Source organism: Papio anubis, chromosome 14 (genome assembly GCF_008728515.1).
Source record: "Papio anubis isolate 15944 chromosome 14, Panubis1.0, whole genome shotgun sequence".
In the NCBI taxonomy this organism is placed as follows: domain Eukaryota; kingdom Metazoa; phylum Chordata; class Mammalia; order Primates; family Cercopithecidae; genus Papio; species Papio anubis.
In genome coordinates this window covers 46,799,798-46,815,784 of record NC_044989.1, presented here as the reverse complement: position 1 = coordinate 46,815,784, position 15,987 = coordinate 46,799,798, and the positions used below count along the sequence as shown (strand labels likewise).

The 15,987-nt window shown below is 46.3% G+C and overlaps 2 protein-coding genes across 16 annotated transcripts in view; one reads left to right on the top strand and one right to left on the bottom strand.

Annotated features, from left to right (window-relative positions):
- The window catches only part of RHOQ (ras homolog family member Q), a 41,666-nt gene extending 39,430 nt beyond the window's left edge, over positions 1–2,236 (bottom strand). The window contains exons 1-2 of one of the 3 annotated variants that reach the window (XM_003908598.4): positions 1,559–2,236; positions 936–994 (exon numbers count right to left, since the gene is read on the bottom strand). In XM_003908598.4, coding sequence (XP_003908647.1) covers positions 936–994; positions 1,559–1,700 — 201 coding nt within the window. In that variant the 5' untranslated portion in view covers positions 1,701–2,236. The remainder of the gene's footprint in view (positions 1–935; positions 995–1,558) is intronic. The other 2 variants (XM_017947502.3, XM_017947503.3) reach the window with 2 other exon arrangements.
- The window catches only part of ATP6V1E2 (ATPase H+ transporting V1 subunit E2), a 39,029-nt gene continuing 24,135 nt past the window's right edge, over positions 1,094–15,987 (top strand). For 3 of the 13 annotated variants that reach the window (XM_031655541.1, XM_031655540.1, XM_031655539.1), the window contains exons 1-5: positions 2,355–3,684; positions 6,987–7,404; positions 8,071–8,165; positions 8,845–11,156; positions 12,853–12,917. The gene's annotated coding sequence lies outside the window, so the exon portion shown is untranslated. Of the gene's footprint in view, positions 1,323–2,354; positions 3,685–6,986; positions 7,405–8,070; positions 8,166–8,844; positions 11,157–12,852; positions 12,918–15,987 lie in introns of those variants that run through there. The other 10 variants (XM_021925267.2, XM_031655542.1, XM_031655538.1 and 7 more) reach the window with 8 other exon arrangements.

The following is a 15,987-nucleotide window of genomic DNA, read 5'->3' as shown; positions in this document are numbered from 1 at the left end:
TCTGTATGACATATGGAAACTTCTGCCAGAGTCTTCAACTCTAATGATAGTGCTGGATTCTACAAAATTCATCACACATAATCAGCTTAGCCCCAGAGCAAACGTGGGTTTGAGAAGAGGCTGAAGCTGGGACAGGGAGACAGAGAGAAGACCTTAGTCCTTTAGAAGCACAGCCTGGCCACCTCTGATTTGCAAACACTGGCCAGAGGCTGCAGGGCAAAGTGTGCATCTTCTTTCTGCACAATTAATCTCTCCCAAAGAAAACCCAGACAAAGTCACCTGGCCCTTCTGAAGTAGGGCCGGGGGGAACCCCTCCTCCTCCAAGACTCACACTGAACTTCTATCCCTTCGTCCCCGCCCCAGGGAGTGGCTAGATGGCTGTTGTTTCTTTTCTTTTTTCCCTGTGGTCCTTCGGTAACACCACAAATTACGTTTTCAGGGACTGGAGTCCCAGAGTGCAATGATGTTGTAATAAACATAACCAGGACCAAATGCCTTCCCATCATATTAGATGATGCCATTTCCCACCAATCAAGCTCCTTGGGCAGGCAGACCACTCACCAATGAGGGACCAGACAGAGGCTGTGGGGGGGGAGACCTGGTCATCTGCAACTAAAAATAAGGGCGCTTCATGATTGGCTGCTGCCACTTTGCAACAGGAGTTGGGACCCACACACCAGGCGCCACACAGAACGACCCACACAGGCAAAAACTTTCACAGCCCAGGGGCTCACATGGGTGGGCTGATCTGGGTCTGTTTGTTTTGTTTGTTTTCCTAATTTGCTGACTTGATACAAGAAATAAAGACCTAATCCAGGGGGAGCCCCTCGCAGACACACCCTCCCACCTAGACACCTCGGTTTCCAAAGGCCCTTCGCAGCCACAAAGAACTGGGGAACAGGATGGGGGCGTCGGCCAGAGGCCAAGACACTCACCTGTCCGGCCGTGTCATAGAGTCCTAGGAGGTACTGCTTGCCCCCCACGGTGACGCTGACTGCAAGGACAGAAGTGGGGGCGGGGAGAGAAGCTCACAATGACCTGGGCTCTGGGGCAATTTCGCTCCCCACCCGGACCCTCCTCTCCCAACCCAGCTAGAGGCGTGGGGGCGCTCCCCGCGAGATGTCACCCCCTTTTTCCGTGCGCCCGGCTCACTGTGAACCGGCAAGGGGCCGGGGTGTGATGTGGTCCCCAGCCGTCCACCCCTTCTCCCAAGTCCCGTAGACACGTCTCGCCCGGTCCCCTCGAATGTTTCCCCTGGGGCCTCGGAGCAGTAAGAAAGGGGATGTGGGAAGGTCAAGGAGGACGGCCCGGGGCGGCGAGGGGTAGGAAGTGCGGGGAGCAGGGGCCGCTTGGGGGGCGGGTGGGAGAGGGGGTGGATCAGCGGGCGAGGGGTTGCCAGGAGCGAAGCTTCGGGGGTGGGGCCGGCCGCCTGGCAGAGGGTGCGGCGGGGGAGGGGAGAGGAGCGCGCTCGGGGGAGGCGGCGAGGGGGCTCCGCCAAAGTTGCTCCAAAGTTCCCGGCCCGGGGAGCGGCCCCTTAGTCAGCAGTTCCGAGGCTTACCTGCGTAGTGGTCGAAGACGGTGGGCACGTACTCCTCCGGGAAGGCGTCGTTGGCATAGCTCATGAGTAGGCACGTCTTGCCCACCGCCCCGTCGCCGACCACCACGCACTTGAGCATCAGCGCGCCGGGCCCGTGAGCCATGCTGCGGCCGGCCGGCCTCCGGGCATGGTCCCCCCGGAGCCCCCGCCCCGGCCCCGGGCTCAGCCCCAGCCCGCCTGGGGGGTCCGCCGCCGTCGCCGCCGCGCCGCGCCGCAGGGCCGCCCCCCCGGCCCCATGCAGCGGCCCCTGCCGGAGGGCGGCGGCCCGGCGCCGCCGCCGCGCTCGCCGCCCGGATCCCCGCCCCGGCCCCTGTCGCCGCGCCCGCCCGCTGCCCCCGCCACTCGGCGCCCGCGCCCTCTCCCCGGCCCGGTCTCCCCAGGAGGATCCGCCGGATCATAAGACCGGCCGGCCCCGGGGGAGACGGCAACTTTGGGGAGGGCGGCGGAGGGGAGGGGCCAGGAGGCTCTCTCCGCCCCGCGCCAGCCCGGGCCCCTCCCGCGGCGCCCCGGAGGAGGGCGGGCCCAGGCGCCTCCCGGAGCGCGGCCCTCGCCCCGCGCCCCCGCCCGCCACCGCCGCGCGGCCCAGCCGGCGCACCCGAGCCTCACTACCCGCGAGGGCCGCGCGGAGGGGCGCGCAGGAGGAGGAGGAGCCGAGGACCGCGGAGGGGAGGAGGGGAGTAGGGGAGCCACGCTGGGAAGCCGAGGGTTCCTCGCGCAAGTGCCCGCAGCGCCCGGAAGCGTCCAAAGGCCCAGATGCTGGGAGATGTGGAGGCCTCTCGGGGAACCAGGACCACTTCCACGATGACGCAATAGTCATGCCAAATTATACATGTATATTTCACCTCCACCCGGCAGGCCAGAGCCATCCTCTCGGCCTCTAAGTGCACAACGGAACTAGAAATCAAGGAAGAGAGACCAAAAGGGTAAAAAAAAAAAAAATTTAAGGCGCGTGGGGTGGTGGAGGTCCTTGAGCTGGAAAGCAGAGACCCTGGCTTATTGCGTGGTTCCCCCACCACCACCACCATCCCCCTCCCCACGCCTTCCGTAGCACGAGCTTGAATCATTTACTATGAAACCGGTGACTAAGGGAGATACAGCGTGTTGAACCACTGAAGCACGCCCCCCCCCCACACACCAGCCAGAAAAGGGATACCCCGTCGGCTCTGGACCTGGCAAATGTACCTGGGCTCCCCCTGGAGGCCACATTCTCCGAGGTCCCCTTTCGGTCCCCAGTGTCCCTCAGGTATTCCGTTGTAATCCCGGAGAACTGATACACCCTAGTGCTCTGAAACTTGGCCTGTGCTCGAGGCGGCAACCCCTGCCCCTCTGCCTGGCGACGCTTGAACACATCCGTCTGGCCAGGTCCCGTTCACTGGCCAAGAGTGTAGCATTGAACATGGGGCACTGGGGCGGGGGTGCACTCCACGCTGACACCACACCCCACCCCTTAACTTGCTGACCAAGGATAATCGCTTCCTTTCATCGATTCACAGCGTTAGAAAAATGCAGCGTTGAGAGGCAACGCGGAGGTCAACTGGACCATCATCCTTAGGTTGCAGGGAAGAAAACTGAGACCTAGAAAGATGAAGCGGTTGTCCCAAAGGCTGCTCCCAGTACTCAAGGACTTGGAGCACACTTGGGGAGATTCTCACTGTTGTATTCCCATTCCTCACTTTTCAGGAGGCCTGAACTCTCAAACTCCGAATCTGATTTCCACTCTCCCAGGAAGGCTACGGAAATAACGGAAAGTTCCTTGCAGATTCTCACTGAGCCTCTCCCCAGGCCCCACCCTTTGGCCCTGTGTGTCTGCGAGTAGGAATGCGCATTGCTAGCTACTTTCGATGCAATGAACCTGGAAGATATTTTGTATGGACTGAATCACAAGTTGAGGAAGGCAGAATAGTGCCTTCAGGTCAGTTCCTGGTTCAAGACCGGCCTCTGCCACTTGCTCTTAGAGGTAAAGAGAGCAGGGCCTGCCCCGTTCTTCGCTTGCAGGACCATTTGTTCAGGCAGCATTTGCAGGGACTCGTATTCCGAAAGGAGGGTCTATCCAGGAGCTTGAGAAGGAGAGCACTCAGCCACGAGAGGTGAGTTTGGTCCCAGCTCTGACCCTGGTTAGCAGTGTTACCTTGAGCATGTCACTTCCTTTCTCTGGGCCTCCATTTTCTCATCTATAAATGTGAACTAAGAGTAGGAGAAGCTCTGGGAATGTCATAGCACTCCAAGTGGGGAACTGATGTCCGATGAATCATGCAGTGGTGACTTCATTGGTGACAGTGACCTCATTCTTTTGGCCCACAGAGATGCCGAAACTGACTGCCAGGAATACTTAGAGCTCTGGGGCTGATCCCACTTGGTGTGTATGTGGGATGGGGAGGGGGGCTATCCAGAATGCCCCGCTGTCAGCCCATGAATGCCTTAGCTGGAAGCACCAATCAGACCTCAACAGAAACCTCATTTTCCCATGAGCAAAGAAGATAATGTCCAAGTGGTTAAAAAAAAAAAAAAAAAAAAGAGGTTAAAGAAAAAGCTCTCAAATTTCAGGGATTGGAGACAGAAAGCACTTTGTTTCTGAATGTCCCATAGGCTGTCTGCTTGCTTCTCTCCTTTTATTTGTGCAAATGTTGAAACAGACACAGGTCTGTGTGAGAACAGCGAAATTTCTTTTTTTCTTTCTTTTTTTTTCCTCTTTTTTTTTTTTTTTTTTTTTTTGGAGACAAGGTCTTGCTCTGTCGCTCAGGCTGGAGTCTGGAGTGCAAAGGCTTGATCTTGGCTCACTGCAACCTCTGCCTCCCTGGTTCAAGTGATTCTCCAGCCTCAGCCTCCAAGTAACTGGGATTACAGGCATGTGCCACCACGCTCGGCTAATTTTTGTATTTTTTTGTAGAGCGGGGTTTCGCCATGTTGCCCAGGCTAGTCTCGAACTCCTGAGCTCAAGGTGATCCGCCTGCCTCAGCCTCCCAAAGTTCTGGGCTTACAGGTCACTGCACCTGGCTGAGAACAGTGAAATTCCTAATTAGCCTTCTCTTACTCTTTTTCCTCTACTCCCTCCTTCCTCCCCTACTTAATTCATTCCATATTTCAATTAACAAGCATTTACTGAGGTCTGTTAGATGCCAGATTTTATTCCTGGGCAGGGGACAAAGAGCTGGAAAGCCACAGTCACTTCTAGCTAAAGCATTCAAGGAACTTATTAGCAAACAGGCAAGCACTCTATATAGTGTGAGCAATGCTGTGCTAGAGAATAGAGAATAGGCTTCTGGAGGTGCAGAGGAGGCAGTTAGTACATAGCTCCGGGTGTGCTGAGCAAGGATTTGCAGAAGTGATGTCATTGACCTGGGGCTTAAAAGTCTAATGGGAGTGAGGTAAGAATGCCTGGGAAAGGCCAAGAGCCCTGCATCAAAGCAAGAAGGAACAGTACACAACTTTCTGGGAATGGTGAGGCGTGTAAGGTGGACAGAGTGCATGATTAGTGGTGCTGGGGAATTGGTTTGTATTTAATTGGGAACCATATAATGCAGGCAGTCCATGAGCTTCTGAAAGACATATAAAGAAGAATGCAGGGTCTGGCATGGGCTAGGCAGTCTCCACTGTCCAAAGGCCAAAGGCCAGGACCAACGGGGCCACTGAGGAAGAAATATGGTCCACACGCTTACTACAAAGGCATGGCCCCAGCTCAAACCTGTGTTCATTGCAAGAAGGGCACTTTTTTCTTGTCATAGATATGACTTCTGTTTGTCAAACCCTGTGCCCATTGGAGTGTATCCACTCAGAGGGGAACCTTGGTCTATGTAGCAAAAGATGAAGGCACTGTCTAGGCAAGCAGTGGTTCTGGGATCAAGGATGTAATGAAGGGAATAAACACAAATTTCTAGAGCATCTGCTGTATACTTTATCCACTTATGGTCCCAGGTATTTGGTGCTCATTGATATAGGACATCTTATTTCATCTCCCAAACAACCTTGTAAACTTTGTAGAGAGTATCTATTGGTTTTTGTCTATCCAGAACAGCACCATTTGCTTCTGCTAAATGTTTTTATAATGGAATCTCTGTAATCATGTGGTTTAAATGGAAGCTGCCATCTTCTTATACATCCTGACCCTGGTACCTGTTGAGCCCTAGGTGGACACCTGATTCAAGATGGGACAATTAGAAATTAGAACTGTTTCCTGAATTTTTTTTTTTTTTTTTTGAGACAGAGTCTCACTCTGTCTCCCAGGCTGGAATGCAGCGATGCAGTCTTGGCTTACTGTAGCATCAACCTTCCAGGTTCAAGCAGTCCTCTCACCTCAGCCACCCAAGAAGCTGGGATTATAGGCATGAGCCACCAAGCCTTGCTTAAGAATTTTGAATTTGGGATTCACAGCAGGAGTTTCTCCTCTTTTGCTAACTGAACTGGGCAATGTGAGGCTGGAAGCTGTAGGCCGTTCATGTTTCAGCCATTCACAAAGTAGCCAATACAAGGAAATGTAGCTAAAGTGCAGAGAGAAGCAAAGATAGAGAGAGAACACCACCACCACTACCACCACCACCACCACCACTACTCCCCCATCAAAAAGGGCAGAGAGGAAACAGGCCATGTGTGAGTGACTGATTTGCATTATCCCCGGGATCCTGTTGCACAACTGTTCTCCAGTTGGTCAGTTGAGTTAATAAATCTTCCCCTTTTTTTTACCCAGTGAGTAGGGGTTAGTTTTCTGTAACTGGTAACCAAAGGAATCCTATTACAATATTATAACTATAGTTCAGATAGATGATGAGATTAAGAAGCTTGCCCCAAATCACACAGCTGGTAAGTGGCAGAGCTAGGTTTCAAAATCACCTGTCTTCAGAGCTCATGCATTTGCCATATTTCGTATTGACAAGGTATCAAACGTTTTTGAGTAAAAATATGACAAGCTTAGACCTGTCATTTGAGAAGGTCACTCTGGGACTCATAGAAAATGGATTTGGAAAGGATAAGGGTGAAGGTAGAAAGAGCCAGGAGGAGACAGATCACAACAGCCTGACCCAAGCATGGGAGTAAACATGAAGAAGAAGCAGTGGGTTTCAGGGAGATTTGGAGGATAGAATCACAGGGCTTGTTAGCAGTGTGGGGATGACAGAGGAGGCGAGAGAGAACAAGGTTTTTACGATAACTCTGAGGCATCTACATTATGATTTCATCTACTTTTTTTTTTTTTTTTTTTCTTTTTAATGTCCTCTGTTGTTATCTTCCCACTTCTTCTTTGGACTTCTTCCTCGTTTTTTAAGCCTTTCCATCTCCAATTGTTTCCTAACCACGCAACTGACTGTCTAAATCAAGCTGAGATTAGAACTCTAGAGGACAGTATGTTCTAAAACACATTCATTTGCATCATTTTGTGTGTTCCCTCATGTCTGCTTAGGAAATGGAAAAATGGACTCCAAGGGATCATTTGGTGTTGTGGCTAGGATGCTTTAGGTTGCAAGTCATAGAAAATTCAACTCGAACCAGCTTCAGCAATGAGGGAAGTATATAGACTTCTGTTATGGAAAAATCCATAAGTAGTCCAAGCTTCAGGAATGAATTGATCAGAACTCTCTCTCTCTCTCTTTTTTTTTTTTTTCCTGCACATCTCTCAGTTTTTCTTCTTCTCTATGGGTCAACTTTCTACTTAGCATACCTTCTTTCCTGGAAGCAAAATGGTTGCACCAAGTCCAGGCATCACCATCCATATACCATGTTTCCCAGAAGGAAAGAGAGCTTCTCTTGACCCACTCGTTAAACAAAGTCTTAGACTTCTTCTGATTAGCTCAACTTAGTTCATCCCTGAACCAATCATGGTACGTAGTAAACTGTCAGGTGACTGTTGCCTTAGGCCTGGGCTACTGTCCATCCCTAAAACCATCACTGTGGCATGGAGTTGGGACTATCCTAATTGGGCCTATCAGCCCTGCCCCCACAGGGGCTGGGGTTTCACACCTACCCAGGTTCTATGGTTTCTGCACAGTGGGTGACAAGTTTGGGGAAATGCATGCTGAGAAGGCAACCAGCAATATACATCTACATTGTTGCTTAAGGGTCAAAGTTCCTAGGCCTTCCCCTGGCTACACTGGAAAAAAAGAATTTTAGGAGAGGCCAGGCACGGTGGCTTATACCTGTAATCCCAGCACTTTGGGAGGCTGAGGTGGGAGGATCAGTTGAGGTCAGGAGTTTAAGACCAGCCTGGCCAACATGGTGAAACCCCATCTCCACTAAAAATAGAAACATTAGCCAGGTGTGGTGGCGGGCGCCTGTAATCCCAGCTACTCAGGAGGCTTGAAATGGGAGACAGAAGTTGCAATGGGCTGAGATGGTGCCACTGCACGCCAGCCTGGGAGCCAGAGCAAGACTCTGTCTCAAAAAAAAAAAAAAAAAAAAAAAAAGAAGTTTAGGAGAGAGGCAAATGTTAAGAGGAGAGGAAGGTGAGAAGGCTCCAAATCAAATCTGTGATTTGTTCCAAATTTCAGGTGGATTGTCAATACAGGAGTCCATACTGACTCTGAATCCCTAATTTTGGCCTGTATTCTTCTTCCTCTCTGAACCATCTTCTTAGAAGTCACTGGTAAGGAGATAAAATGATGGTCATTCTTTAACACTTCTTCCCACCACAATGCCCAGAATCCTCACAATGCAGCCTCTTCACTCCCCAGGGTGCCTATTGGCCTTCCCTACAGCATCCTGCCACATGCCCTACCTATCCCTATCCCTATTTTTCTCCCTGCCACTAAAACCTCCCATTGGCACCCTCTTCTCTTAGTGCTCCAGTGTATGTACACTGCACAATATTCTGAGCTAAGGTATTAATGACTTAAACACCAGAGCAATTTCTTAAAGGTCACTGGTTCCTAATGATCAGGCTGATAAATAAACCCAGTAGGATTGGTTTGCCTGGTTTTCATTCCCAGTTAGAATGTACATAGATCTCTTTTTCTAGTTCATTACATACCAGAAACTCAGAAGTATGGCCCAGCCTCTGAGAACTTCGGCTCAAGCACTGTTAATGTTTTGCCATTTTCATTTCTAACTGTTTTCTGCCAAAACCTAAGTTCAGGAGATTAGTCATTATTACTGATGGTATCATCACCCATTGCCGAACTATAGCAAAGGACATTTCCTTACAGGTTGCTGGTATGGAATACTCATAAGATTCAGGAGTGGTCTCCTCTCATAGGCTCCAAAGGAGGCTAGATCACAGATCCCTCCTCCAAAAATGAAATTAATGATTTTATTTTGTGTTTCAGCATCGAGAGTGCCAGAAAAACATCCCAAGACTCACACAGGGTTGTGCCTCATAGTGGATGTTTTGGCCACTGGACATCAGAACCACATTTTGAGTTTGAAGCATCTTCTACATGGTGAGCCTTGGTGGGAAGAAAAGAATATCCCTTCCTTATAGAAGCTGAAATTACAGACTCTTGCTTTCCTTGTCAGACTTAAAAGCTAGTGTAGCTAGAGTTAAATACAGGGCACATTGTCTCTGGAGACTGCAGCTTTAGTGGTGGGTACACAATTCAGTTCCTGACCCAGGAAGTGGCACATTAGGGCAGGCAGTGATGTTGGTTGTGGTATAATTGAGTTCCTGGTTCAGAAGTGACAACTGTACACATAGGATGTCTAGGGTTTGGTGAAAGCAATGGTATTGAAAGTGGTTTTCTCATCAAATTAGTTCCTGAGTCATGTGTTGGACACTGTTTCTATCTTGAGCAGCTTCTCTAGCCTTTCTACAATCCTGTGACCTGCCTGTGATCCTTTTAAGATTTCTTTTCTGTTTAATCAGCCACAAACAGCTTCTGTTGCTTGCAACCCAGGCTCCTGAGAAGGGACTGGAGAAGCAGATCACTTTATTGATGTGCTTCAAGTAGAGAGAGTAGAGATTTCCACCTCCACCATACCCAAATAACTGGTACTAGACGTACCTTTCTAATATGAGCAACTTTAAAATTGAACAGAATATATGAAACCTCTCTTTTCAAACATTGAACAGCATGTAGCACAGGACTGTGATTCCTGAAAGTAGCGAACAAATGGGGCAAACCCTACTATCACTCTAACTTTCTGCTGAACATGCTCTCTGGATTGTAGCACAATGAGGGGGAACCCAAGCAGAGCATAGTGGTCTTGCCGAGTTGAGGAGATAGTTGAGCAGACTTTTCAAGGCAGAGTATCAGAGAGGAGAGAATATAACAGCAAAAAAGTCTCCTGGGATCCCTTTGAATCTGTTGCTGAATACTAAGCTGCACATGCGTAAGGTGAAACTTCACAGTGCTAGGCAAAGAACTACCACGGAGCTGTGAGCTGATTGGTTCCCAGGGCTCACTGGGCAATGTTTGAGTTTCAGCTCGCCAATGTGAAGAAACCTTGCTGACTGTCCAGGAAATTCAATAGAAATCTCGAAAGGGGAAGGCATTAGTAGAAGGGCTAACTAAGCCGAAAAGTAGAGGTAACTCTAGACCCTCCAATAAGGTTTAGAAAGCAGCCTCAAAAAGAGGAAGTTCATCCACTACTACCATAACTGCCAGCCAAAACAAATTTTACCATTTTTAAAGCCACAACAAAATACAGACATTTAACAACATTAAATTCAGAATGTTAAAAATACTAGATATGCAAATAAGTAGGGAAATAGAGCCCCAAATCAGGAGAAAAATCATGTAATAGAAACAAACCCCAAAATGACAGAGATAATAACGTTAGCAGACAAGGACTTAAAAAATTAAAATAAACACAACGATTTAAAGGAAAACATGAACATAGTGAAGAAAAACCTGGAAGATATAGAAAATAACCAAATGGAACTTGTGGAGCTAAAAAATACAACACCTGTAATGAATAATTCAGTGGCTGAGCTTAACAGTAGATTAGACATTGTGGAATGAAGTATCTGTGACACTGAAGACATAGCAGTAGAAACTATCCAAACTAAAGCAGAGAACAAGGAAACCAAAGAAACATGGAAACACAGAGCCTCAATCACCTTAAGATGATATTAAATGATTTAATGTACACACATAACTGGAGTCCTCGAAAGGGATTAAGGGTGGTGATTTGAAGACATAAGGCCAAAAAGTCCCAAATTTAATGAAAACTATAAACATATAGATCCAAGAAGCTCAACAAATCCGAAGTAGGATAAGAACAAAGCAAACCATATCAAGCGAGGCACTTCATAATTAAATCACTGAAGACCAGTAATAAGTAGGAAAAAATTAACAGCAGAGAGAAAAAAAGACACATTTTATACAGGGAACAAAGACAGATATAATTGCAGACTTCTCTTCAGAAATAATGCAAACTAGAACTTAATGAAATCGCATCTTTAAAGTGATAAAAGAAAAAGAAAGCACTGTCAATCTAGAATTCTATATCCACCAGAAATATTCTTTAAAATTGAAGGTAAGATAAATGTTTGTCAGACAATAAAAGGCTTGAAGTTTTTTTTTAAACCAGAAGATCTTCAATACAAGAAATACGAAATAAAGTTCCTGAGGCAGAAAGAACATGGTACCAGATGAAACCACTGGCCTACACAAAGAAATGAAGAGCACAAGAAATGGTAAATATATGGGTAAATATGAGACATTTCTTTCTCTGTTAAAAAATTCCTTTAAAACATAATTGATCTTGGCCGGGTATGATGGCTCACACCTGTAATCCCAGCACTTCTGGAGGCTGAGGCAGGTATATTGCTTGAGCCCGAGAGTTTAAGACCAACCTAGGCAACATGGCAAAACCCTATCTCTACAAAAAATACAAAAATATAGCTGGGTGTGGTAGCACACTCCTATAGTCCCAGCTACTCAGGTGGCTGAGATGTAATGATCACTTGAGCTCAGGAGGTCAAGGCTGCATGAGCTGAGATCATGCCACTGCACTCCAGTCGGGGTGATAGACCCAGACCATTTCTCAAAAAAAAAACCAAAACCCAAACTATTTTTTTTATATATATATATGCATATACACACACACACACTATATATATGATATAACATCATATATAATGTTAGATATATAACATTAGATATATAATATAATTAAAAATAAAAAAACACAATTGACCATCTAAAGCAAAACTAATAGCCGTATATTACATGGTTTATAACATGTAGAAATAAAACCTATAAAAATAATAACAAAAGGGATAGAAAAACAGAAATAGAACTATATTCTTATAAAATTCTTACATTGCACATTAAGTGGTATAGTATTATCTGAAGGTTATCTTAGTCTCTTCCTGCTGTCATAGCAATCTACCATAGACTGGGTCATTCATAAATAGTAAAAATTCATTTCTCATAGTTCTAGAGGCTGGGAAGCCTAAGATCAAGGAATCAGCAGATTTGGCATCTGGTGAGGGCTCACTCTCTGCTTCCAAGATGGCATTTTGTTGCCGCATGCTCCAGAGGGAAAGGAACAAACACTATGGCCTCACGTGGTAGAAGGGAAAAGGGGGTTAAAACAAACAACAAAAAACTCTCTTAAGCCCTTTTATAAGGGCACTAATCCCATCCATGAGGGCTCTCCACTTCCAAATTACCTCCCAAAGTTCCCACCTCTTAATACCATCACCTTGGGGTTTAAGTTCCAACATACATTTTGGAAGGATACATACATTCAAACTATAACAAAGGTAGACTAAGAAAAATTAAAGATGCATGTCGTAAAACCTAGAGCAATCCCTGTAAATAAATAAATAAATAAATAAATAAATAAATAAAACAAAGAGGTATTTCTAATAAGCCAACAGTAAAGATAAAGTGGAATACCCCAAAAAAAAAAAAAAAAAAAAAAATCAAAAAGAAAGTCAGGAGGATGCCAAGATCATTCAATGGTCTTAGGAAAAGAGTAGTCTCTTTAATAAATGGTGATTAGACAAACTAGATATCCACATGCAAAAGAATGAATCTGGATCCTTCCCTCTCAACATATACAAACATTTACTCAAAATGAATTGACAACCAAAAGATATGAGCTAAGACCATAAACTTTTAGGAGAAAACCTAGGGATAGATCAGCAGTTTCTTATATATGATGTCAAAAGCATAACAACAAAAGCAAAACCAAAACTGGACTTCATAAAAATTAACAAAACTTTTTTGCATCAAAGGACAGTATCAAGAAAGTGAAAAGACAACATACATAATGAGAGAAAATACTTAAAAATCAAATACCTCATAAGACTCTAGCATCCAGAATGTATAAAGTTATCTTATCATTCAACAATAAAATGACAAATAATTTATTTTTTAAAGGGGCAAAAGACTTGAACAGACATTTCTCCAAACAAGATATAAATCACCAACAAGCACACGAAAAGGTATGCAACATCATTAGTAGTTAGTCATTAGGTAAATGTAAATAAAAACCTCAATGAGGTACCCCTTTACACCCACTAGGATGGCTATAATTAGGGCTAGGGGAAGGAAAATAAGTGTTGGTGAAGATATGAAGAAATTGGAACCCTGTTCATTGCTAGTGGGAACGTAAAATGGTTCAACCTCTGGAAAACAGTTCAGAGGTTCTTGAAAAAGTTAATTATAGAATTACAAAAAGACCCAGCAATTCTAGAGCTAGGTATGTATCCAAAATAATTGAAAACAGGTCCTCAAATAAATACATATGCATACCATGTTCACAGTGGCACTATTCCCAGTAGCCAAAAGGTGAAGACAGCTCAAATGTTTATCAATTGGTGAATGGATAAATTGTGGTATATTGATACAGTGGAATATTATTAAGCTATAAAAAGTAATGAAGTGCTGATACCTGCTACAATGTGGATGAACCTCAAAAACATTATGCTACGTGAAAGTAGCCAGACACAAAACGCTATATGTTGTATGTTTCCATTTACATGAAATATCCAGAACTGGTAAATTCATAGACAGAATGCACGTTGGTGGTTGCTATGGGCTGGGGATGGTAGGGTTTGAAGGGAAAATGAGGAGCAACTGCTTAATGTATATGAGGTTTCTTTCTGGAGTGATAAAAGTGTTTTGAAACTAGATAGAGGCAATAGTTATACAACTTTGTGAATGTAATAAATGCTACTGAAATATTCACTTTAAATTCACCTCAATTTCAAAAAATGTATCCACCAACCAAGAGAAAAAAAAGTCAGGTAATATGGTTTGGCTGTGTCCTCACCCAAATCTCATCTTGAATTGTAGCTCCCATAGTTCCCACGTGCCATGGGAGGGGCCCGGTAGGAAGTAACTGAATCATGGGCTCGGGTCTTTCCTGTGCTGTTCTCGTGCTAGTGAATAAGTCTCACGAAATCTGATGGTTTTACAAAGGGGAGTTCCCTGTACAAGCTTTCTCTTGCCTGCTGCCATGTAAGACGTGTCTTGCTTCCCCTTTGCTTTCTGCCATGATTGTAAGGCCTCCCCAGGCATGCTGAACTGTGAGTCAATTAAACCTCTTTCCTTTATATATTACCCAGTCCTGGGTATGTCTTTATTAGCAATGTGAGAACAAACTGATACATCAGGAAAAGAGGAAAAAAGGAAGAAAGAATAGCTGTTTAAAATGGAAAATAAATAGCAAGATAAAAGACTTAAATACAACCATACTGATAATTATATCATATATAGTAACACTTGGGGAGAGTGCAGGGCAAGTGGCCAGGGAAAGCAGGTAATAATGAGAATCTTTGTGTTTGAAGACGTAAATGACAAACTGTTTGACCTCTGAAATGAGTATTAGAGAAAGGAGGAGGGTGATGGTTCTTGGTTCCTGAAAGTTGGATTGCCTGACCTACCCTGAGATAGTGGCAGAGTTGGGGGCATGACCACCCCACCCACCAGCACCATCCCTTTACTGTGCACAGGCCTGAACCTCTTCTTGGCTTCTGTTCAGCCCAGTGCTTCTCTCCTGGAGCCACCCTGATCTCTCACATGCTGTAGGGACCAGGGAATCCTGGGGCTGGAAGAGGAGAGGGCTCTGTATGTAGGTGGTAGGAGACCGAGCGGCATTCTGGAGAGGTGCAGCTGTGGCCTGAACTGAGTGATCCTGAGACCTTCAGTTAAAGGTGGGAATTTCCAGCAGATGCCATACAGTCAGGGATATCCTCCAACCCCCTTTGCAACAATATAACAGGACAGGTTATAAATATATTGAAATAATTTCTTTCTGGTTTAAAAACATTTCCTGCCCTGAGCTCCCTGAGAGCCCTGATCAGGCCACTGCATCACCTTCACGTTCATCATCTTTGTACCCCTCTCTCCTTCAACTCAAAGAAAGTTGCAAATTCCTAAGATTGTTGAGAGTCTATTGGGGAGACTACTTCCTCACCACCCACCCATTAATCCATGGGTTCAATACATTATTATTATTATCATCATCATCATTATTAAAGACGGGTGTCACTCTGTTGCCCAGGCTGGAGTGCAGTGGCACAATCACGGCTCACTGCAGCCTCAAACGCTGGGCTCTAGTGATCCTCCCGCCTCAGCCTCCTGAGTAGCTGAGACCATAGGTGCACACCACCATGCCTAGCTCATTTTAAAAATTTTCTGTAGAGATGGGGTTTTACTACGTTTCCCAGGCTGGTCTCAAACTCCTGGCCTCAAGCAATCCTCCTGCCTTGGCCTTCCAAAGCACTGGGATTACAGGCATGAGCCACCACACCCAGTCAAATCATTATTGTTAAGCTACTGCTATGTACTAGACTCTGTGGGCGGTGTTGAGATGAGTGCAGAGTGGGTCAGAAATAGTCCTCTTCCCAAGAAGATCACTGAGGAAGCCCCCAGGCATGGTGAGGGACAGCATTGAATGGGTACAGTCTCTTCCTTGCAAACCAGTACCTTCCCTGCATTAGGTTGAGCTGTGTCTAACAGCAAACGTGAGGCTAGCCAGGACTTGTCATGGTGAGAATCAAGTCAGTATCAAAGCAGTGTTGGGCATCTGAATGTGTAACTCGAGGCTGAGGACTAGTAGAAACTGCTTCTGGTGTTCCTGCCCTCCCTCTTGGGGCTGTCCCTACCCACGACTTCCAGGTTAGAGGCCTGGGCAGCCAGCTGCCTTTGAAGGGCTATTTCCCAGGGTTCCTTGCTGACTTCATACCTACCCTCGGCCCCTCTGGAGGCTTCCTGGGGCTCTGACCTCCAGCCTGGGTCAACTTCTCCATAGGCAGCTCTAGGAGTATGGTTCAAGGAAGGGCAGAATGAGGAGCTCTGGGAGCCCATGGGCAGGGAAGTGGTGATTTGTAAATGACAGCATCTGATATTTCTCCCTCACTTTACAAAGCTTGTTTGCTTCTTCCACTATTTGGCCTTCTCAGCTCCACCGTGAGGGCAACAGGACTCCTCATCAACATCCTGGTTTTACAGAAGTAGTTTTGTGTCTCTGGGTGAATTCAAGCAGATTGTCAGCCTTTATCCAGATTG